Consider the following 22,849-nt stretch of genomic DNA (forward strand, 5'->3'; position numbering starts at 1 on the left):
ACGCACGCATGCACAGGGACATGACAACACACCTCCAATGTAATACTTTTATATCTCTCCCCAGGTTTTTTTTTAAATAGGAAAAAAACATTTTCACATAATATTTACTTGGGATTCATTTGACACTAAATATTCAAGCATGGCATCTCTACATCAATTGAGCATACAGTATTTACAATAGAAGACACTAAAATATTGGCTTGCTTTCAACTGTTGTTGGTCCATCAGTGTATTAGCATTGGCAGTATGTGATATTTATTATAAAAAAAATAAATAAAAGTGGTTAAATAGCTAAACAGATGTGTTTACATCATTTAGTCCTAATCATTTAGTCTGTCTCGTCACCTGGCTGGATGGACTGGTTCACTGATAGCATGGACATTGTTTTACGTGAGCTGGTGTGTGGGTAGTTTATCATGTTTTACACACTTTGGCCTCAAATTTTATCTCCCATTGGCAGAGTTAAAGTTTACACACACACACACACACACAAACACACACACACACACAATCTGTCTTGTAAAAGAAAGCATGTAAAGATGACAGTTTGTACTCTCAAGCAACATTCTTCTTAAATATTACCGGTATGTATGAATAATGACAGGAAATACAACTAATATAACTCAGTGGAATTCCATAGCCATTGCCATTTTATGTTTTATTTTGCATTTTAAGAGTGACCTTGGTCTGAAACAATTACGTGATTTGCTGCAAATGGTGATCTAATTATTGGTGTGGAAGTGTGTTAAAGTGCAGAGGAATTTGAAAACGGGAGTTAAACTTTAACTCTGAGGAGTAGCTCTGGATGAACAACGGCATATGACTCCCTGCTCCTTCCTTCATTAGCCCCTGCTGCCCTTTGGCCTAAAGGCCAAAGGAAAAATCATCTCTTCTCTCCCCCCTCTCTCTTTCTTTCTATTTCTCTGTGTCTCTCTCTCCCTTCTTACAACACTGTCTCTATCCTCGGGCCTTTGACCTCAAGTGAATGACGGAGCAATATAAAATACACAGGGCAGAAAAACATCTGCTGGGGTGACTCCAGGGCAACACACGGCATCCAATCAATATTTACCCTCTTCCCCGCCCAGGAAAATGGTGGGAAACTTCACATTTGCTGCATGTCGTTGTCATTCAAATCAGCTATCTTGTGTTAGCTGTGAACAAGGTATGAACCAGTTGTTTGCAGAGGAGTCAATAGATCGGGTTGCTGTAACAGCAGTGGGGCTTTTTTCATCCATGTGTCTGTTGTAAAGATAATATTCCTTATAAAATGAGTGTAAACCAAGTTGCTCTGGCTCAACCAAATTAACTCTGTTCATAACACAAGTCCTGGTTAAATTTCAATAACTTTAAAGTTACATTAAGCATTTTCCTCCCTTTGTGGAAATACCACTCATGTTGTATGTACCCATTTTTTCCAGATTACAAATATTTCTCACTTTGTGGAATAATTCTACATTTTGGTAAATATCTATAGTTAGTATTTAATAGTTATTTAAATGCTGAAATAACTTTTGTTTGTGTGCTAATAAGTCTGTGGAGCTAGAGAAAGTGGTCAAGTAGCTTAGCTTAGCATATAGTCAGGGGGGAAACAGCTAGCCTGGACTGTCCGCAGATTAAAAAAAAATGTATACCTTTACCTCTGAAGTTCACATATTAACAGGTACCTTGTGTGTTTAAGCCGCACACAAACAGTGATGTGTTGCTACCAGTCTTTTAGTTGCCTCCTACAGTAATAGCAATGAACCATCACCAGGCTGCAAATCTTTGTTTACTGTCTCACTGAATATTCAGCAGACTCCAGTTGCAAATACTGACCTTCTACTAACTGTGGTGCTATTCTTTCAACCTATCAAAGTTTTGAATATTCAATTGCGGAGTTTTTGTATGGCTGGCTTTGAGATCGCTTGTGTATCATTATACACAATTATTGTCAAAAATGCGTTATGCTCCATGTTGTCCTCATCATGAACAAAACAAAAGCATTACATAATTCATAGTTTTTAGTATTCAACGTGATTTATAGTACATCTCAACTTGATTTCAAAATAAAACTGATGGATTGAACTGTGATTGTGCAGAATATAGAAGTTTGTAATGTATAAGAGGCTGATGTGTACCAACTAGCATTACTTAAAAAGCATTTAGCTACATGTTTTCCTTCAGATGTAAACATGTTAACATTGACAGTAGTGTCAGTATGTTGCCAACAGAAAGCTCATTTGAAAGATGAACTTGCTGCGCTTTTAACCATCCAAGATGCCTGATATTTTCAGACCGGGCATTAACCTAACACTCTGTGTAGCCACAACAATTTGATCATGTTCCCAATCACCAAGTTCAATCTCTTGTAAATCACAGTCCAATCTGTTGCTCGCTGTTTGTGGCCTCTGCTTTTGGCAGACATTTCCTAGAGGTCAACTAAGGGGTTTAGGATGACAGATAATTTACCTAATCAGCTTATTGAAGACGACTCAAATGCTTTAACAGGATTAGGAAGATGCCACTCCCCTGGCCATCTTTCCCCTCTAAACACCGTATTGCTGGATCTAGCTCTCACAAACCGACGAGTTAACTGACCTCTTTAGATCATCTGCTCTGCGGTTTACCTCAACACTGATCTGTGGTGTGTTCAGCCACCTACAATGGCTTCATTATATAAGGTACCTCACAAAACGTGTTAAGCTCCGTCCAGGTGTGAATTCATCAAGTTCAGTACAGGAAACAAATGTTTTTGCATGTTTTACTTGATTTACTCAGATTAACTTTACATTAGGAAATTAATGTGAGGCTTTTCCACTTCACACCTTACTTATGTTATACAGAGTTTTGTCCACCCCATGTATATCAAATATGGTAGACTAAATAATAGAATCACCTTTCAGCACCACAATCCACATTTTCCAGTAGTGATCATCAAAACAACAAAGGAATGCTGTATTAAACTAGTTTAGCTGTACCTACTACTAAGACTAACTAAATGTATTTGACATTGTCAATCCATCACAGTGAATATCATGCCATCGATCTGCACCTGTAACTGCATAACCATATATACGATAAGAAAACAACTTCGTCAATTGTTAAATAAACACTGCAATCAATGGAAAGGAAAATACAACCAGTGGCTGCATGTAAGATACAAACAAAAAAACATGAATTATTCTAAAGAGTTAGTGGTGCTACTCTGGCCTGGAAAGCGTTGACCATGAATCACAAGATACCCTGGTTGCATGCCAGTCCTTTCTCTTCCATCAGAATATATGACACATGCATCAAATATCATAAGCAATCTAAAAAGTTAATATTGAGATGTATCTGTTATTGACAACCTGTCAAGAGTGGTAGGCTCCTTTGAAACATCTACCTGTGAATTGTACTGCAAAATTCATTTTAGGTTAGTTTGTTGTATTTTTAAAATACAGTTTAATTCTAAAATGTACAAAATGGGTCAGCACACTCAGGGGCAGCGAGGGAAGGTTTTCAGTGATCTGACAACACCCCTGACTACAGGTAAGCACTTGTGCACCTCTTGGCGATAAGTTGGTCAAAATTTAAAATGATCCAATAATGAAATTGAATGACTATTTCACACTTTAGAAGCCCAAACGGCTACATTTTGAGATTGAAACCTAAACAAACAATCCAATTGATTTGGGTAAACCCTTTTTTGTACTTTGACTTTTAGTTATGCACTTATTTGCTTTTTTCCCCCCTCTTCACAGTTTGAGTCTACAAACCTCTGAAACTTTACTGGAAAGATAAAACAGCAAATCCAAAAGTAAGTAGTTCATTTTGTGTTTTTTTTAAAGATGTTGGAGAGCATTGTCTAACATGCCAGTCCAAAATCTCTGTGATTGTTATTCACATCACTGACGGTTCCTTACATCTGTAAGCAAGCATCTCCAATTTTTATATTTCTCCACGGATTTATTCAGAATTTGTATTATCCTATTTGTATGAATTAATAAATTAATCAGTTTTACATAATGTAAAAGGTCCATCTCATATAGAATCACATGAAACACAATAATACCACATATTGACTTACATGTTCCAAAGAGAAGCAAATCATTGCTGCAAACCACATGTTATATAGGATTCCTGAACCAAAGAACAGAAAGTAAAGCATGTTTTACACAGAAACACCACTGGCTAGAAACACAATAAAAACAACATAAAAACATGTTTTTCTTAATGACCAGGCACTGGTCAATAAGAAAACTTAAAGCTATCTGACCCACAAGGAATCACACTGTACACTGTTCACACTATTTAAAATGTTATTTTCTGATAAATAGGGTAATGACCAGCCTCTAAAATGTATTTTTCTTTAAAGCATTAGTTTTGGCTGTTGTAATGTGGCTTATCCCTAAGGAAAATAGTATTTTTGTATTGTGTTAGTTTTCTAACAAAACATATTTTTTTGTTTTACTAAATAAAGGACAGAGTCAAACAAAGCCTTCCTGAAGTAAGTGTGCCAAGTGTTCATTGAACTGAATTGAATTTTCCAGATTGAATTTCAGCCATCAAACAACTTTCTTAACCTCTAAATTATCTAAGTGGGTGAAGGCGCAATGTGGATGTGATCGGCCAGTTGATTGAGGTAAAACCTCTTTTGTGCTTTTCAATGTCAATTGTACGGCATCCGCCTGTACTCTGCATGGGCTGACTGGAGTCAGAAAGCTCAGGAGAGAGGTGTCAGGTCAGCGTGGCACGGAGCAGAGAAAAGAGAGATATAGATAGAGGGGATATGGAGTGGTTGTGACAGGTGAGCTAATGGCTTTGAGAAAGAGGGCGCCGGGATGCAGTCGCATGCTGTGATCTCTTTATACAGCTTACAGAGGGACAACTTATTAAAATAAAGAACGGATGCAGAGCGTAAATGAGTTGACCTAAAACCCCTAGGTCACTGCCCCTCCCTTGTGTGTGTGTGTGTGTGTGTGTGTGTGTGTGTGTGTGTGTGTGTGATTGCATCCACCCCCCACACTGATTGACAGCCTCTGTCATTGTCTAATAATGGTTTGAGTATTTTTCCCAGGCACTGAAAAACTCCCCTATCCACAGGCTCAAACGATGGCTGTTACATGTGGGGCTTTCAAAATGTGTACAGAGATGTGGAGCTTAAATGTTACCAGATGAAAGTTTTACAGCCTCTATACAGTCCAAAAAGGGACTATTTAATAACCAAAATCTGTGCGGTCTCATGTTCTTTGTTTGACTTTCTTATGTCACTTGTTCTTTAGTGCACTTTTGTAAAACTGTATTTCAATGCATATTTCATCACACCCAATCATTTTATCATTAGCGAGATTAGATTAGACCTTTCATGCTTTCATGTTGGGTCAAGGTGAAAACAAGGTTCTATCCATTCAACATAGGAAATATGTTTGAATAACATTCATTTGAAAGCAAAAACCTCAAGCGGTTTAACGAGTACCAGTGAGAGAATGTATATCGAATATACATATGTTGAATACTGGATTGAAATATGATTTTCCTGTAGTTTACTTGAGTATTTCCATTTGGTTCTATATATTTATTCTCCACATGATTGAGTAGGGGAATATTGTTCTTTTTACTCCATTAGTCCACTTCTTTTATTTTGAATCATGAGAATGAGCAGTAATTATACAGTATATGACGGCAGTCCTTAGGCTGTAACACTGAGATAGATCCAGAGGTACAACTGCTCAAGTACTGTACAATTTTTAGGTACTTGTACTTTAATAATGCTTGCTACTTTGTACTTCTACTTTACTCTATTCATTTGACATCTATACATGTAAGTTACTAGTTGAGTTGCTTATTAGGGGTTTACATACAATGAGCTTATAAAATAAAAAGCCCCGGCATGAATTAAAAATCGTATACTCTAGTATATAATAATGAATCACTAACAAGGGCCATTTTTCTGCAGAACAAGCTTTAATAATTTAAGTACATTTTGCTGTTAATACTAATGTACTTTTACTTAAGTAAGATTTTGAATGTAGGACTTGGAGTATTTTCACACTGTGGCATTGGTACTATTTTTGAGCCATGTTTGATTAAAAATTACACTTTCTTTTCTCTCCAGGGGACATTTTGTCATTATGTGGGCTCTTTGATACAGGAGTCACCCAGAGGTTACAGCAATCATGTTGTCTCTAAAAACCTTTGATAAACTTAGAAGCTTAACATAGATCTTAGAGCAAGCAGACACAAAATGGAATGATAATTGTCTCATCTGGTCTAATGGTAGCTATTACAACAATAGAGATGGTGACCTAGAGGGATGGGGGAACTGCGAGGACAGGCCCTCTTTGGTGACCTCTGTTCGGGAAAGGGCAAGTTCTGGCAAGATTCAGGGCGTCAAGGGCTTGCCACCTCGTCTGCCACTCAAAATCCTCCATTCACAGGCTAACGCAACAGCCAGGCATCACTGTGACCCTGTGGGTGTGACACTCAACCTTTGCCTTAACCTCCTGACCGATGGTCACAGCTGCAGCTGACTGGCTCGGGGAGGTCAGGGCAGGGGGGTCGGCTGGAGATGATTGAGAGGTGAGCGTCGAGAGACGATGGAGAGAGAGGAAATGGAGGGTAAAGGGAGAGAAATGGAGATTTGAGTAAGAGATAAAGAGCAAAGGATGGGTATGGATTGATGGTAGGAATAAGCTGGGTTTTTAAAGTATCAGGATTGTATTTTTATTGGGTTTTCAAATCTGGGAACATTAAGTATCAGTATAGCACAAAAACAACATAATATAGAACAAAGAGTACAACTTAGACATATATACAAAGGCTATACATTATTATTTCCAATTATTACATATTTAAACCGTTAATTGATAAAACATTATTTTTAATAAAAATATTGTTGCATGTAAATTATCCACTTTTACCCAATTTCTGTCTCTGCTAAAGGCTAACGGTGCAATGTTACATTAGCTGCTCAGCTAGCATAACACACCCTAATGTCTGACCAATCTGTTAACGGTTGATTTGCATTGTGGGTAATGTCGCACCAGGTTTTGACAAGGCAGAAGAGATGAATGGATAAAGATGAAAAAGATCATATCTTTATATGGCTATGCTGCATTTATTTCAATCCTTTTTTTAAACCGTTCATTTGGAGTTTGTGGAGTGCTCAAAACTGACAAAACTATGCTAATAATGTCTTTTTTCAAGAGGATCAGCTTTACAGAAATTTCTTGTCACAAATCGTCATAGTTGGCTTCAAATAAACCATTGTAGAGAAGTGGAAATATTGAAAGGCAGAGAAAGCAAGATGGGGAGAACTATGAAAGTGCTAAGAAGACAAATGGGCTGGCCATACATTTTGTGTACACATCAGCTATTGTCCTGGTCCCCATCCCCCTTCTCTGAGCTTTGTGAGTGCACGGCAGGCCGGCAGTGACTTTATACACTCAGCTTGCACGAACGGGAAAAAGGACGTGCGCTTTCGAGGTCAGTCCCAAGATCCTCAGAGGGTTCAGTCCTTGAACCTGCCTCTCACATTCATGACAGCTGTTTCTCAGACATAAGAAATGTGTCTTGTGATGTGTGAGTCCTGTTAGAAAAGTTAGGCTTTGGATTCCTGTTCAGTTTATTGGTGACGCTCAAAAGGGTTGAAAAGGCAGAACTGACAATGTTTTCCATGTTCAACTACTTCCCTACTCTATATTTACCTCTCTAGAGCCAATGGATGACGAACGGCTGTAGATATCAGTGATAGGTTGACAATGTTCTTAGTGTAGTATTTTAACATGGTAATATTTGCTAACCAGCAATATGTGGATTTTTATATGAAGTAAAGGGATCCCCAACGTTCATCTTGAATAGGACATCATGTGTGCACCAAAATTCATGGCAAGCCATCTAATAGTTGTTGGGACATTTCACTCAAAACCACAAATATCAACCTCACTTTGGCACTAGAGGAAAAGTCAGGGGATCACCAACGTCAGTAGAAATGATCATCTGGGCACTATGGACATCTGATCAAAATTCCATTCAATCCATTCAACTAATCTCATCGGTCCACAGAACTTGTTTCCACAATGCATCAGGCTTGTCTATTTTTTCATTTGCAAACTTCAAATGCTGATTTTTGTGGTGAGGACGTAGAAGAGGTTTTCTTCTGATGACTCTTCCATGAAGACCATATTTGTACAATTATCTCTTTATGTAGGAATGGTGTACCACAACTCCGTGTCTGCCAGGTCTTTTTGGATGGAATGTGGGTTTTGGACTTGCTTTTCTCACAACTGCAGCTGTTCTGTCTGAATATTTTCTTGGTCTTCCAGATCTTGCTTTAACTTCCACTGTTCCTGATGACTGCCATTTCTTCATTACATTTCGAACAGAGGATATTGGCATCTGAAAACGCTTTGCTATCCTCTTAAAGCCTTCTCCTGCTTTGTGAGCGTCAACTATTTTCAGTTTCAGTTTTCTAGACAACTGCTTAGAAGACCCCATAGTCCTGATTGTTGGGGCAAGGTCAGATGAGTCTGGGCATTTAAAACCTTAAGATTGACATCACCTGGTCTTTCCAGACGATGATTGAGAACAATCCATGACGCTGTCAGGTCTCAGCTTTCCAAAGGGGGCGGTGCATACTATAAACTAAGCAACTTTTTCAGATGCCATCTTTTTGTTTTCTGCTATTTTGAAAGTGTAAATGTTGGAATTAAATTTAACTTTTTGTGACATATTATATAAATATCTAATCTGTCATTTGATGCCTTTTGGAGATTTTTCCATCTTTCCTTGGCTTCCTTATGCACATTAATACAAATTTTTACCTGGGGTGCCCAAACATTCAAGCCCCACTATATACAGTCTTGACCAAAGTGGTGGGCCAACATTGCTAATCATATAGCCAATCTGCTAGCATGGCTAAAAGATTCTGCAGCGATGAGGCTTCTATCTGAATGATGTACAACATATTATGAGGGACTTGGATTTAAGAGGGCAGTCCATTGTAGTCTATGTGGATAAACTTGACACGAATGAGGCTGATTCTCTGAATGAAGAGTCACAGGATCACAGAACAGTCTCTTCCCTCCTCCACTCCAAGGCTTCCCCTGCAGCTTTCTGAGCTCCACTCTGGTGGTGGTGACTCCCTGTCATGGCTGCCACTTTCTGCTCCAGCCTCCACACTTGCTCCCGGTACTTCCTGCGAATCTGCCGGTACGAACTCAAGGCTTTACTGGAATGGAAGACACCCAGCAGCAAGATGCAATTTAATACTCTCACATTACAAAGGACACTACAGAACTAACACTTTTTAGCTTTAGCTGTAGATGCAGAAAGATGATGATGAACTTACCTGTGAGCTTGCGTGAGCCGAGCAATCTGCTCTTCGTTGTCCCTCCTGTGCGGGGTGCTGTCTGACAGAGCTGTGTTAAGTGAGTCTTGGACAAAAGCCAGTCTCTTCTTAAGGGCTTGTTCCCTGAAAACAAAAAGCAAAATTAGATGAAAGAGAAGGGAAAACATGCCAGTCTGTTCATTTTGCATACTTTATTGGGCCTACAGTAACATGTGGGCGGCCTAAACACTTATCCATACCTTTTTAGTGCATAGAATACTGAGCTATTAAAATATTAATTGTTGTAATGATTTTATAAATCATGGTTTAATGTTAAACATACATTTGGCCCAGTGAATCCTTAGTATTTTTTGTGAACCTTGTTTATTCTTTTTGCACAAATTGATAATACAGTTACAGTTGCTTGTGAGTGACAATTAGATATTATAAAATAACCTTTTTCTTTAAACAAATAGGCTAATTTGTATTTGCCAATCTTGTTTGGGACATATGTTAAGACGCTATAACATTTGAAGAAAACTTTTTAAAAAATTAAAAATTTGGTGGTCCTCCTGCAGTAACCATGAGGACCCCATAGGGGTCCTGGACACCCTGTTGAAGATCTCTCCTTTAGAGTGACTGTGATGCAGAGTGCTAACACCAGAGCTTGGATTAAAAGTATTTACTACTCAAGGTCAGAAGAGAAAAAGGATGCACTCATGGAGAGAACCAGAAGCCGTTTATGTCCAAAGTCTGCATTTCTTCAGATAGGGTTACTAAGCAACAAATAAAACCAGGCAACAGATGTCTGAATGATTCATTTTTTTGACTGACTACATTCATCAGGTACATTTCTTTCCATTTACTTTCCCAAATTTCTCAAAGTGACATTACATTTGATAATTTGCCAGGTTACCCTGTTAAGCCACTTTAAAAGAATAACATTTGAACATATTATTTGTATAAGCAGTCTAATATGTGCTTTTACTAATAGTATTTTACAGAAAAGTATTTAATTTGCAATGTTATTGCTATTCTTTAAACATTGGACTGCAGTGCGTGGAGAAATGACAGTGTCTCACCTTTGCAGGACGGCCTGCAGCTCTTTCAGAATGGGTCTGGTTCTAGGATCAGCGATGTCCCCATCACTACCCAGTTCAGCCACAGTTTCACAGAGCTTCTGAAACACAACATTAAATTATGATTATCTTTCAAGCTCAAAAGCCGTTCCCCATTCAATTCTTAACAAACATGTATACATTTATCTAAAGCTGTGTCACAGTGGTTTTTTTAAGGCTTGAAAGGTTAAATATATCCCCCCCCAAAAAAGAAGGTAAAATACGTCTACTTTAATGGAGTAGAAATTTTCTTTTCCCTCCATTATTTTCTTATTAATCCCCTTGTTACCCCTCATAGTTATCTATCTTTGATTGATCAAAAGGTTGAGAAAGAACCGTGCAGAACAGAATAATATTTATCATGCTGCAATCAGAAGCCATTGAGATTTAGTTAAAATTGTTAACAGGATAAAGTCTCTAAGACCAGTTCTTAAGCCTGACTGTTTTAAACCAGTTTTAGAGGAAAATGGTGATCCTTGATGGTACAAATCTCCTTGCAACCATTGTTTCTGCAACCCTGTGTGTACAGTACATAGACAGAAAGCTGTGTTAACTATAAGTAGCTGTGCTTTCTCGTTTGACAATGACAGAGTAGTGTGGTGTGGTATGAATCTGTGCTGCAGCGACAGGACAGCCCAGCAGAAGACCTTGTGGAACCAAAATATCCTCTTGGCCTGGAGGGATTCTGCTTTGGTAGATGTGTGATTTCCCATGTGGGACATCCAGATTTGAATCGGGTCTGCCACAGTAGACCAACGTCCTGCTCCCTCTTGTTCATTTCACCTTGACTTTGTATTATTTGAAAAATAGTCTCTGTTGCTGCTGTAGAACTCTGTCCTACCTGTTGTTCGGTCTTACGATCCTCCATCTCTTCTCTGAGGCTTTCTGGCGCGAAAGCTCCAGCTGATTCCTGGGCCTTCTGGGCCATAAAACCCCACTCCAAACACCTCAGCTCTTTCTCCTTGAGTCGGATTAGAGCTCGCAGATCTGACATCTCCTCCTGAAAAAGTAAATCCACAAACCATAGTTTATGAAGAGTTGAACGCAGATACTGCATAAGAAAAGCTATACGTGTGGAGTTGTGTTAGAAGCACAAGATGTAGACATTTTATCACAACCAGCAGGTTTTACCTCCAATGTAAGGCTTTTGTGGAATGTGTGATTTGTACATGACTTCCTGTATTGATCTTGTATTGGTATTGGTCATTCTAGCTTTTTAATGAGTTTCTGAGCGGCTAGTAGGTGGATTTGGAGAAAGCTAGTAATTTCCCCCCATTTCTTCAAAATTTTAAACTTTAATAAATGCTTTACCAGTTTCAGACCTCACTGGAGATCTGCCACTAGTGTCTTGTTCTGTTGCACTGTATGTAAGCTAGTGTAATGTTATGTTTTAAAATAAAAATTTGTTACCTTAAACAATTCACCCAAAACAACTATGACATTCCGACAAAAGCTACTTCTATCCGATGATCTCTTTGCATGAAAGGTTTTGGCAGTTGTTTTCAGTTTCAAATCTTGATTTTTTGAATCATAAATTAGGACACACAGCTCCTACCCTGACAGAGATGAGTTCATAGAAGAGGGAAGCCTTCTCTTTTTTTGTATCAGGAGGTTTGGCATTATCTTTAGTCACATGTCCCCCTCTTGATCCGTCCAGGTGACCAGTTTCGGGGCTCATTTTCCCCTCAACTCCTGGACTCGGTTTGGGAAGACAAATGGCCGCCCTCTCCCTCTTCAGGCGCTCTATTTGCTGACGGAGAACAGCCTCTCGCCCCACCAGCTCAGGTGTCCTGTGGGGTTACAGAAAGTGAGTGACCTGACCTGGCAAAAACGTGGTCCAAGAAATGACAATTTTTGAATTCAAATGTTCATTAATATTGTCACACTGAATACCTAATTGCTTTTAAAATATTTAGTTAACAGCATGTAGGTCTTTGGTGGTGGAAGAGAAAGATAAATGCAATATTTGCAATCTTTTTGCAATTTCAGTCTTTCAACATTGACACAATTTCCTTTACCCATTTCTATTACTGTGCTTGAATGTACAAAGAGCCCTTTCACACGTCACCTGTGCCCTGTGTGACTCTGTGTTTCCGTCCCCTCTGTGACTCCTGCTGTTGAGAAGGAGGTGGACAGCTCTTCAGTTCCCATTTTTATGAGCTGAGCTGATTGACTGTCTGGCTGCTGGCTGTCACCGACCGCCTCTGACGAAAGGAAAACTGTCAGTCTGACTGTGTGTATCAGTGACATGCATTCCCATTGTATATACAAGTGAATGTGTGCACTGACTTGTAAGCAGTACTAAAAAATGGTATTCAAACACCTGCTGAGTCTGTCTGCAGAGGAATGCTATGCTGCTTCTTGGCATCATAAAGTGACAGCAGCTCGCTGTAGGCCTCTTCACACTCCTCACTGTCAATCACAACCACAAAGACAAAATACAACCTGAGACGAAGCTAGATTAAAACTGTTAGATTGCTGACCTGTGCACATTCATTTTTTTTTTGAATGTCCTTGAATGTTCCTTGTACTTGTATGTCAGCTTTGTTTTATGTGTGTACCAGTAGCTGAGAGCCATCTGCAGGGCAGAGCAGTTAGCTTCAAGTCTGTGTAGTGTAATACTGATCTGTTCGGACTCTCCCTTCGTTCGCTCCAGAGCTGCAGTCAGCCGTTCATTTCTGGCCCTCAGCCGCTCAATGCACCTGGAACAGTGAGAGGATGAAGAGGTTAAGAGTAAAAACATTTGTTCCATGAAGAGTTTTAATAAATTATGCAAACAATTATTCTGTGGAGGAAGAAACTGCATTGGTTGAGTTAATACTCAACCAAATAATAGCTGGTTTCCAGCTACTTAGATATTCATTGTAGCCATGCTCACTTATATTATCCAGCTTACATGTTGTTGAAAGGTCAATAGGTAATAACTATCAGAGACCACAAGTCAAATAACTTTTAATCAAAATACAGATCAAAATGTAATCAGAAAAATATAAAGGACAGTGTTTTGCCATTTATTCATGACATGAACCGTAGAAGGTCACTTGGAAAACTAGCTAACCTAATTATCTTGTTGTTTTGTGTCAGGCCTGAAATATACTGATATGTTGGCAAAAAAAACAACCTGTGTCTGCATAATTCACAATTTTGTCATGCTCTACACAATAGTGTGTGTGAGTGTCTGCGCCTTTGTCTTTGTCTTGGTATAAATAGAACAAAATCAATCAAAATGCCAATATAGAGTCAATATACTAGTTCAGTAACTGTATACAAACAGTAACAAAGAGACAACCACTGTCATTACATTTTGACTTATTTATAATGTTTGATGCCTGATGTAGTGTTACTGGACCAAAACATAGCTATTCAATAAATGTAACGTAAGTGTTGACAGTGCACTGTGGCTGAATTTTGCTACCCTGGGACATCCTGAGCAGCTCTTCCTCAGACTCACCTGTTCAGTCGCTCTGTCTCAGACTCCAGACTGATGGGGCTGCGACAAGGACTACATGAGTTACCAGAGGCTACTGGAGAACTATCCTCACCCACAGACAGAGGTGTTACAGCTCTGGCTGCTCTTCTGTAGAGTAACGGTGAACGAGGGAAGGGAGGAGAAGCCCGGTCAGGAGTAAGAGCCCCTGCAGTGGGCCGATAGGAAGGAGAGCAATTTCCTGACCTCCAAGCCTTATGGAGACCAACCAGCTAAGAGACAAGAGAAAGGGTGCAACATTTATTTAAATTTTTTGAACTCATGAATTGTGTTGAATTACCAAATGTGTACCACACCCTCTCTTCTACCTTGTTCTTCTCCTCCTCCATCTGGCTGACAGTGCTTTGTGCTCTCTCCAGCTCCTCCTGGTGACTCTGAAAGGTGCTTCTGAGAGCAGAGTCTCTCTTCTCCAGATCCAGTTTGGCCTCCGGATACTGGTTCTTTGGCAGGCCTGGTGGGCATGAAATCCCAAACTCTATTTCCATCTCCTCCAATATCTGTAACCAGTGAGCCAAAATTACTGAAGGGGCTGGTGGAAGTCTAAAGATAGCCTGAACAATGACATATTTTTCTCTGAATTTGATTCATTAAAATCCAGACAGAAACAGCAATGCTTGATCTTTTTATGACAGTTTTTGGAATTAATAGTATTTTCTTATTTATATTATATTATATATTTATATTCTGAGTCGGATTCTTTAGATCAAGTTGATAATGCAAAATGTGTCAGTAAACGTGACCTAACATTAGGTTTTGTTGGAATTTCCAGCTGTTATAACAAAAGTTTAGATACATCAAAGAATCGTAAGAGTTTGTTACAGTTTTAATACCTGAGTGGCCTTAACCCAGCTCTCCTGGGCTGCTCTCAGATGCTCTCTGTGCTTGTCCTGATCAGAAGCTGTGATGGGGGCAGCCCAGGACCTTTTACAGCTGACAGAGTCCTCTACTGATGTTAAAACCTCCTGGAGTTTGGTCCACACTACACCATCGCCCCCTAGTGGATGAAAGGTAGAGGTGCAAATGATGATGTTGGACAAAGTAAGTGGTGGAAGAATAGCCCGTCTATAAATGAAAAGAAGAAAAAAAACATTAAAAGGTGATAGATATAAAAGTTTCTATATAAGGACACTAAAGTTTTAGCTTGTGTTTAAATTGCTTGCATTTTCTCAAGATACTTGCTGTCTTTTATTGTCCTGCCCAATTGAAGGACAGATCCCCTATATGCAGCACATGTGCACAGCATCCAGAAAAAATGTAAGTTATGTGAAATGTGTTGGTGCCAACCTCTGTCAGTTAGTTGAGGTTTAGACATGGCAGCAGAGGCAGTCTTCCTCTCTTGGCTGCTTCTGGCCGCCCTGTGGGACAGGAGGTCTGGAACTAGAGGCCTGGATGGTCCTGGTGGTCTCAGGTCCCCTGCTTCACTGCAGAGTACCAGCAGCATTAACATTATTGCTAGTGAATACCACTGTGTGTGTCTATTTTGAGACAAGGTATAAGCGGACCAATGTATCATTTATTGATTGGAAAATATGTAAGAAAAAACGACAAACATGGTTCAAAATATTTATTTCTAGGGAAGCCAAATACATTTATTCAGGTCAATGTTATCATGTCTGTATTAATATTACCTTGGTGCCTTTAATGACCCCATCTTCTTGTTCAGTTCAGCAATGATGCTAAGCAACGTGCCCACGTCAGCCTCACACTGAGCCAGTTCTGCTGGCGAAGGCTCGAGGTTTGCGGTGGGCTCAGAACCCTCAGGGTCAAGGGTCATATGGTGGATGGAGGTCATCAACTCCCTGTCCCTCCCTGACCCAGCATCCAGGCTGTCACATCGGACCAGACAGGAATCCTGTAGACACATGAAGTTGTGTTTGGATGGTTAGAAAATGGTTTACCTTATTTTAGCTTATCCCCACAAAGCAAATTTCTTTTTTTTTCATTCAGTCCTACTCATATGTAACTATGTGTGTATGTTCTTTCTGCCTGTTAACAATCCCCCTCCATTTAAAAGCTTATAATGTGTTAAGCTGTTGAACCAAACATTGTTGCTGCACTGTTTAGCGGCTATTGTTTTGAGCAGCGGAAAAGAAGGAAACTAAAACATCCTGAGATCCAACTTCCTGCCTAGCAAATATTTGTGGACCAATATTTTTGTAGCACACAAAAAATGTTGGATGAATTAAATTAGAATAAAGTGTTATTCCTTTATTTGTATATATGATGCCTAAGAATATATAAAAAAATTATACAATTTGGAACGGCTATCTATTGAGCATGCGATAAATACTTTAAATTCCTTAGCCAGCCAGTAATACATCCACTACACCCGCCTCTTCCTACTCAGAGTCTCAGGAAGGCTATCCAAGCGTGCACCAGGCACAAGGCAAAGAAAAACCTTGGATAGGTCCACAGAAAAATACTCATATCTTCAATTTCTGGCAATTTAAAGTTTCAAATCCAGTCCCACAATTGAATGTGGAAAGGATATCACTCATATAATACATAAAGATAATAATGATGCCACTTGGTTAGCGATATTACTCCTTAAACATCCTTACTCCTAATCAAAATCTGGTTTTATGGCAATGCAAGCAGCTGTAATGCTGTATAAACATTCAGTTTGAAGATCTTGTTTATAGAAAAAGTGCATCATCTTAGAAAGCCAATTTACAGATGATGGGTTTGAACTCTTTTGCCAAATTTACACAAATAACATGTAATGGTCCAAGTCATGCAACACCCAGTATGATAAGTGACATATTTTCAAGACAAACACTGAAATACTTACCTCCATAATTCTTTATCTTGATGTCAGTAGCCGTGATTTAGTTTTTGTTGAGGCTGTTTACCGCCATTAAACATTTGACAAAACAAGAGGACGTTTTCTTCAGTACTATTTTTGTGTTATTATATTTTCCAATAGTCAGTCAGTCACTGCTGCAGTGCGCGCTGCATGTCTACCCAACAGTGTTCAGTGTGATGAGTGAGGTAAGTGGAAAACATTCAGAAAGTCATCCCCACCCATTCCCCGTCACTTTGTGTCCTTTCCTGTTGTGTCCAAATATAGCTTCCTTGTCTTTTTTAATAGCAGACTATGAGTAAAGTCTGGATACATACTGTAGATGCTCTTTGAAACAATGACAAAATAAACGTACTATGATGTTATTTCATTTGAAAAATCCATGAAATTACAATCAATTTGGACCATGACACTGACTTAACAGACATATTAAATTGTGTATTTTTTCTGTCTGTTGACAGCAAAGGCAGTTTCTGCTGAATGAATTTACAATGAAAGTATTGAGCCAGATTCTGTAGAATTGTGCTAAAAACTAAACATGAATTATAGATCAATTCAACACCAGTTTCCTTTTAATGTAGGGATTTGTTTTAATACACAACACCATATTCGGTCATCCTGGTGAGTCTGGCAATAAAGTGGAAGATGTTACAGAGAGAAATGCCTATTTACAGCCTGAATCCTTTTCTTATTCACAAAAATAGATTAGCATTCTTGGAGGACTATGTTTAAAATGTACTTATTTTGTTACTGCTACATTGTTTTTACGACTACAATTACCACTACAATTCCCACAAGAAAAAGAGTAAGAAAACAGGCAGAAAAATGTAACCTTCTCATTTTTTTTCTTCATTTTTCTCATTGAACTCCATTTCCCACAATGCTATGACACTTAGCAGTTCCTGCTATGGTCATTTCCGGTAAGGGAGTTTTTCCATCAAAACAAATGTTAGCTCGTCGTTGAAATATTTTGTAACTTTGAATGAGTTTCACTTTATTGGACTCCTAGAAGTTTTGCAGTTTCTTATCTCGTAAGTATAACTGATGACTTTAACACAAAACATTTCGTACGTTTCGTCTCGTCTGCTTTGCTCTAATTTCTCTTGAAGCTAATGCTAACAGCTCACCTTGCTACTGCGCTGTCGTTAAACATCACCTGTGTTAGCTACATGGGCTCTGGCTTTCTGGACGCATAATTGATGCATTTCTAACTAAACTATCCATCCTACAAAGATAAAACATGTCAGTCTTTGTTATTCTGGTTAGCTTGACACTGCACCTTTCGTTCATACAGACAGAAACAATCCATTATAAAGTTAATATAGAAAGTGCAGGTAATTCCGAGATTCATGCAGCTTTCTTTCGCCCATTGTACAATCTGTGTTGAACTTTTAAAGAGGCTCTTGTTTGTTTGTTTTTTAAGCATTTAGAGACAGTTTTGGTGACCAATAGGTGAATATAATTTACATTTTAGTATCTGTGGATGTCGGTCACAGTTACAGTCAAATACAAAGTACATTCTGGTTTCAAATGTGTTAATAGTTCCTCTTCATGGCTAAACTAATTTGCCACCCTGTCAAACTCATCATCCCTACTTCCTTAGCAAACCGTATCTTAGCAACCAATCCATGGAGACGCCGGTTTCGGGCCCAGCAGATGGAGAGGAGCGTTTGGTGGAGCTGCGACCTCGGACACGCTCCAACCCTGAAGGTGCTGAGGACCGTCGGAGCAGCACGGGCAGCCTTGGAGGAAACAGTAACCCAAACATATCTCAGCCTGCTGTGGGGAGTCGTGTTGAGGGCGAGGGCGAAGCTTCAACCAGCGACAGTGCTCCCAGTTCCACCACCACAACTGTCTCAGCCGCTGCAGCTCAGACTGTAGCCCCTGTTGCAGTAGTAGCTGCATCCAGTGCCACAGTGCCACTTTCCACTGCTCCTGTTGCTGCCAAAGAGAGGCCAAAGCCCACGCAGCAACAGCCCACACTGACAACCCCCATCCCTCCACCAGCAGAGTACCAGCTCAGAGTTCCCCGTGTCAACTGTCCAGAGAAAGTGGTAGGCTCACAATACAGTTCTGATTTATGTTTTACATTAAAAATTAAGCCTTACTTTCACCTTAAGCCTTATTCTATCTGGTGTTCCTTGTGGCAGATAATCTGTTTAGACCTTTCCGAAGAGATGTCATTGCCAAAGTTGGAGTCTTTTAACGGGTAAGCTACAACAAAATAACCTTTTAGTCCTCAGTGCTTGCAATTTATTTTTCACCTGTGCCTATTTTTGTCTGTTTTTCTATTTAGGTCTAAAACAAATGCCCTGAACATATCCCAGAAAATGATTGAGATGTTTGTCAGAACTAAACACAAGATTGACAAACGGCATGAGTTTGCACTTGTAGTAGTCAATGATGACGCTCTCTGGGTGAGTACAGGAAAGGTTTAATCCGCTCCAAATGTTACGTACAGTTTTCTAGAATATGTTTCCTCTTCTAATGTGTTTGTTTATGTGCCCCAGTTGTCAGGCTTCACCTCTGACCCCAGGGAGCTCTGCAGCTGTCTGTATGATCTTGAGACCAATGTGTGCGAGTCCTTCAGTATCCTTTCATTCAAAACTAGCTCTTAAACAATGAAGATACATTTCCTACTATAAAGCAAAACATAGGACATGAAATCAATTCTAGGTGTTACATTGTAACCTTAACTGTCCTCTGTAGACCTTGAAGATCTTCTCAATGTAATGTAAGTCCTGTCTGACTATAAACCTTTTTTGGTCTCTTAAAATACTTGAAATGTTATAAAGAAGTGTTTAGTGAAGGTAATCTCTGGTCGTCGTTGCAGTCGTCAGAAGATCGAGCTGCCGTCGATGGACAATGTTCAGACCATCCCTCCTCCATATGTGGTGCGGACTGTGCTCATCTACAGCCGTACTGCAGGACAGCTTCAGTTCAACCCTTCAGAGGCTGTTGGTGTAAGTGTGGCAACTGCTGCGATATTCGGGCTTTTTTGAGTAATTTCTTTTATGTAAATGTGATTTCCATCCAGAAAATGTTCTGTCTTGTGTTTTTGGCTGCTTTGAGCAGAGTGCATTAACTTGACATTGAAGTGAATGTCTTGTTCTTGTGTCCCGCCACAGAAAATGCTGCAATCTCCATATTTTTTCTTTGATGTTGTCTACCTACACAATGGGGTGGAGGAGCAGGGAGATGATACCAGCTGGAGGGTGAGTGAATACGCTGATGAAGAAACAATGGCTGCTGTCAAATAGTCAATTTCTACATCAACTTCTACGTTGTTTCCTAACGGAGTGAAACGATGTAGAAGTATGTAAGTGGCAGCCATGAGAAGAATTGGAAAAGGTGCTTCAATGCTTCCTTTATCATCACCTTCAGCCTATGATACATTGGACCATCCTTAACAAAAGAAAAGGAGATAATACTGTCTTACAAGTCCTTGCGGCAGCATCATAAAGCAACTCATCAGCATTTGGCTGATCTATATTCAGAATATTAGGTGCCGGCTGTAACCCTGTACACACCGTGCGTACATGTTATTTTCTTTGAGACATAGCAACACAACTTATAATAATGATGAGGAACTGTATGGCACTGTTTGAGTGGTTTAATAAATTGGTTAATGAAAGTACTTTACTCTCGTCTGCAGCGTGTAAAATTACAGTGAGCATGCATACAGAACTGTGAATGAAGGGGTCGCTGAATCCAAAGCAGCACACCGGACATTGGTATAATTTTAACCCAGAGCAATGTCCAAAACATGTTAACCTGTTTGCCCCTCAGTGGTTTATTTTAAAATATGTTTTGTTGAAAGCCACTACATATATAACTACATTATTTTTACCATGTGTGACAGTAGAAATATTATGTGACAATGCACGGATCGGATCTGACAGCATCCGATTCAATTGCCTTAAATCGTCCACCCACACCCACCCAAATAAGTTCTTTTCACTCCCCCTCTATAGTCTCTGTAGGCTACTCTTTTTTTTTTATTGATGTATTGTAGTGACGTATGAGTGTTTTCTTTAAAGATTTACTTGAATGATGAGAGAGACTGCATTTAGTAACTGTAACTGTTTCCAAGCACGCAGTAATGCCACAGTAGCTAATAGCATTTACTTATGGATTAATCCATTTTGATTGTGTACCAGGACGTATGCTGTAGCGTGGCTCAAGTTTATTTGGTCTGGTGTATCGTTAATGTTAATCTGCTAAACTAAATAGTTAATCTAGCTCTCTCACAACTGCTGCTGAGGCTGACTGAGACAGACTGTAGCTGTGATTATGACTATAGTTATGGAATGACTTCACTTTGGCCGTTGCTGTCACTGTGATTGTAGCTGTGCTTTGGTCGTGCTTATGGCTGTGACACATCATTTTGTAAAGGTGTAGCACGGACTATATGCAGGGGTTGTGTGTGCAGTGAATTGATGGTCCTGGAGGCTAAGCATTGTATTGAATCTTCTGTATTCTTGAACTCCTGTGGTTTAGTGTATACACATCTATAAAATGTGATAGAAGCACCACAGGTTCAGATCATATATGGCTTAACGGTGCTTTCTTGGCTAATGTTAAAATGGATCTATTTCATTTTTATGCTGCAGCCATTTCCATAGCATCATAGATTCAACCACAAATACAGCTGTAGTCGGAGCAATAACCAGATCCACAGAGACGGCTTCAACCACCACAGCCAGGCAGACAAAAATTCAATACATACCATTCTGTATTTGCAGTGAATTAAATTAAATACTTCTGTCCGCCTCACAAAGTCTGAGGGATGTTGTGAAAACCCGCTTCAATAACAGCTTTTCACACTATGATGTAATCTGAATATTTCTCTAGGTGCTGCATTTCAACTATGTGGTATGTTTTCTGTCTCCAGGACAACTACACCTCTTTCTGCAACCTGGACTCAAAGGGCATGTGCTATCGCTTTGAGGTTTCCCTGAGTGGACCCGCCATCGAGCTGCACAACTGCATGGCCAAACTTCTGGCTCACCCTTTACAAAGACCTTTTCAGAGCCACGCGTCTTACAGCCTTCTGGAGGGGGAAGACCCCCAGGACATTGAGGCAACGGTGTAAAAAAGGCACACTTATAAAGCCTTGTTTCTCCGTGAAATTCACACTCTGTAGTTTATTAGAAAGGGGCAAGGGTTTTCCAAGTACACCTTATTACTGAGGGGTTTTCCATCTACTGCTATGAAGCAATCATTTTTAAGAATATTTGGGAAAACCATGTGTAGTTGTAAAGAAACAAGAAGGTTTAAGCAGGTTACTACTAACTGAATCATTGTGTTTCCATAAAAGAATGAGTGAGTCATTGATTGTTCTAAGCTTTCCTGATGTTGTTAGCTGTAAAACTGCTGGAGGTCTCCTGGGGGCTGAGGTGATGTCAGAGAATCCAGGAGCAGGACACAAGTGGGAGGAGAAGATTGAGAAAGAATAAGAAAAGGAAGATGGTCAAAGCATCAGGCTATGTTAAAGTCACTCCCTCCCCATTTGAAATTTCTTTCAAATCTTAGACCACACTGATCTGTTTCTAAGTCTTAAAGGGGGAATCAGTGCAAGCACGTGACAGTTTTTGATAGCCGGCCTTTTGAGACAAACTGCAATATAAAGCACTGTATCACAGAGTTCACTTCTGTATTTTTGCTTTCCCTTTTTGTTGGTAATTTCCACCTTTTGTTCCCTGTTTTAATGTATTTTCTATTTTATAATGGGTTGTTTTTAATCTTTTGTTCATTTTTCACTCTTGTTTCACAGGCAATGAAAGATTGTACAGTAACATGTAGAAGCCCTCCTTTGACAATTATAACTGTGGCATTTGTGAATTGATTGTAGACAAAGGCCCCTCATTATGCCAGTCTAGGTGCACTTGAAACACATTGTACAGAAAAGCTTTTTGAAGCCGGTTCTGGATATTAAAAAAGGCATGTTGAATCATATTTTTCATTGTCATATGTGCTTTCTAGGATTTTGTCAGGAGATGGCAGCAAAGTCCATTTAAAGATCTGAGCTGAATTCAAAGGCATTGTCAAAAAGCTGCTGTGGTCCACGATGGTAGACAATAGTCACATTTTTGTATAGATACTACATCCAAGTGTCAGTATTGATAATTTATTTTAGCTTTTTTTTT

The 22,849-nt window shown here is 39.4% G+C and overlaps 2 protein-coding genes across 2 annotated transcripts; one reads left to right on the forward strand and one right to left on the reverse strand.

Moving 5' to 3' along the window:
• Positions 1-6,676: 6,676 nt before the first annotated feature.
• On the reverse strand, positions 6,677-16,872 carry ushbp1 (Usher syndrome 1C binding protein 1). Its single transcript, XM_032525818.1, is given in 16 exon segments — positions 6,677-8,013; positions 8,815-9,193; positions 9,314-9,436; positions 10,375-10,472; positions 11,252-11,410; positions 11,966-12,205; positions 12,207-12,231; positions 12,479-12,614; positions 12,734-12,822; positions 12,972-13,112; positions 13,862-14,109; positions 14,206-14,394; positions 14,728-14,891; positions 15,182-15,318; positions 15,526-15,749; positions 16,689-16,872. Coding segments are annotated over 15 exon segments (2,145 nt in total). The 5' UTR covers positions 16,695-16,872; the 3' UTR covers positions 6,677-8,013; positions 8,815-9,027.
• Positions 16,873-17,587: 715 nt separating this feature from the next.
• On the forward strand, positions 17,588-22,658 carry babam1 (BRISC and BRCA1 A complex member 1). Its single transcript, XM_032525820.1, has 9 exons — positions 17,588-17,731; positions 18,304-18,754; positions 18,851-18,909; positions 18,997-19,117; positions 19,211-19,289; positions 19,410-19,434; positions 19,534-19,663; positions 19,829-19,915; positions 21,595-22,658. Exons 2-9 carry the CDS (start codon positions 18,329-18,331, stop codon positions 21,793-21,795), a joined length of 1,128 nt encoding a protein of 375 aa, XP_032381711.1. The 5' UTR covers positions 17,588-17,731; positions 18,304-18,328; the 3' UTR covers positions 21,796-22,658.
• The last annotated feature ends 191 nt before the right edge of the window (positions 22,659-22,849 follow it).

Source organism: Etheostoma spectabile, chromosome 9, assembly GCF_008692095.1.
Source record: "Etheostoma spectabile isolate EspeVRDwgs_2016 chromosome 9, UIUC_Espe_1.0, whole genome shotgun sequence".
Taxonomy (NCBI): Eukaryota; Metazoa; Chordata; class Actinopteri; order Perciformes; family Percidae; genus Etheostoma; species Etheostoma spectabile.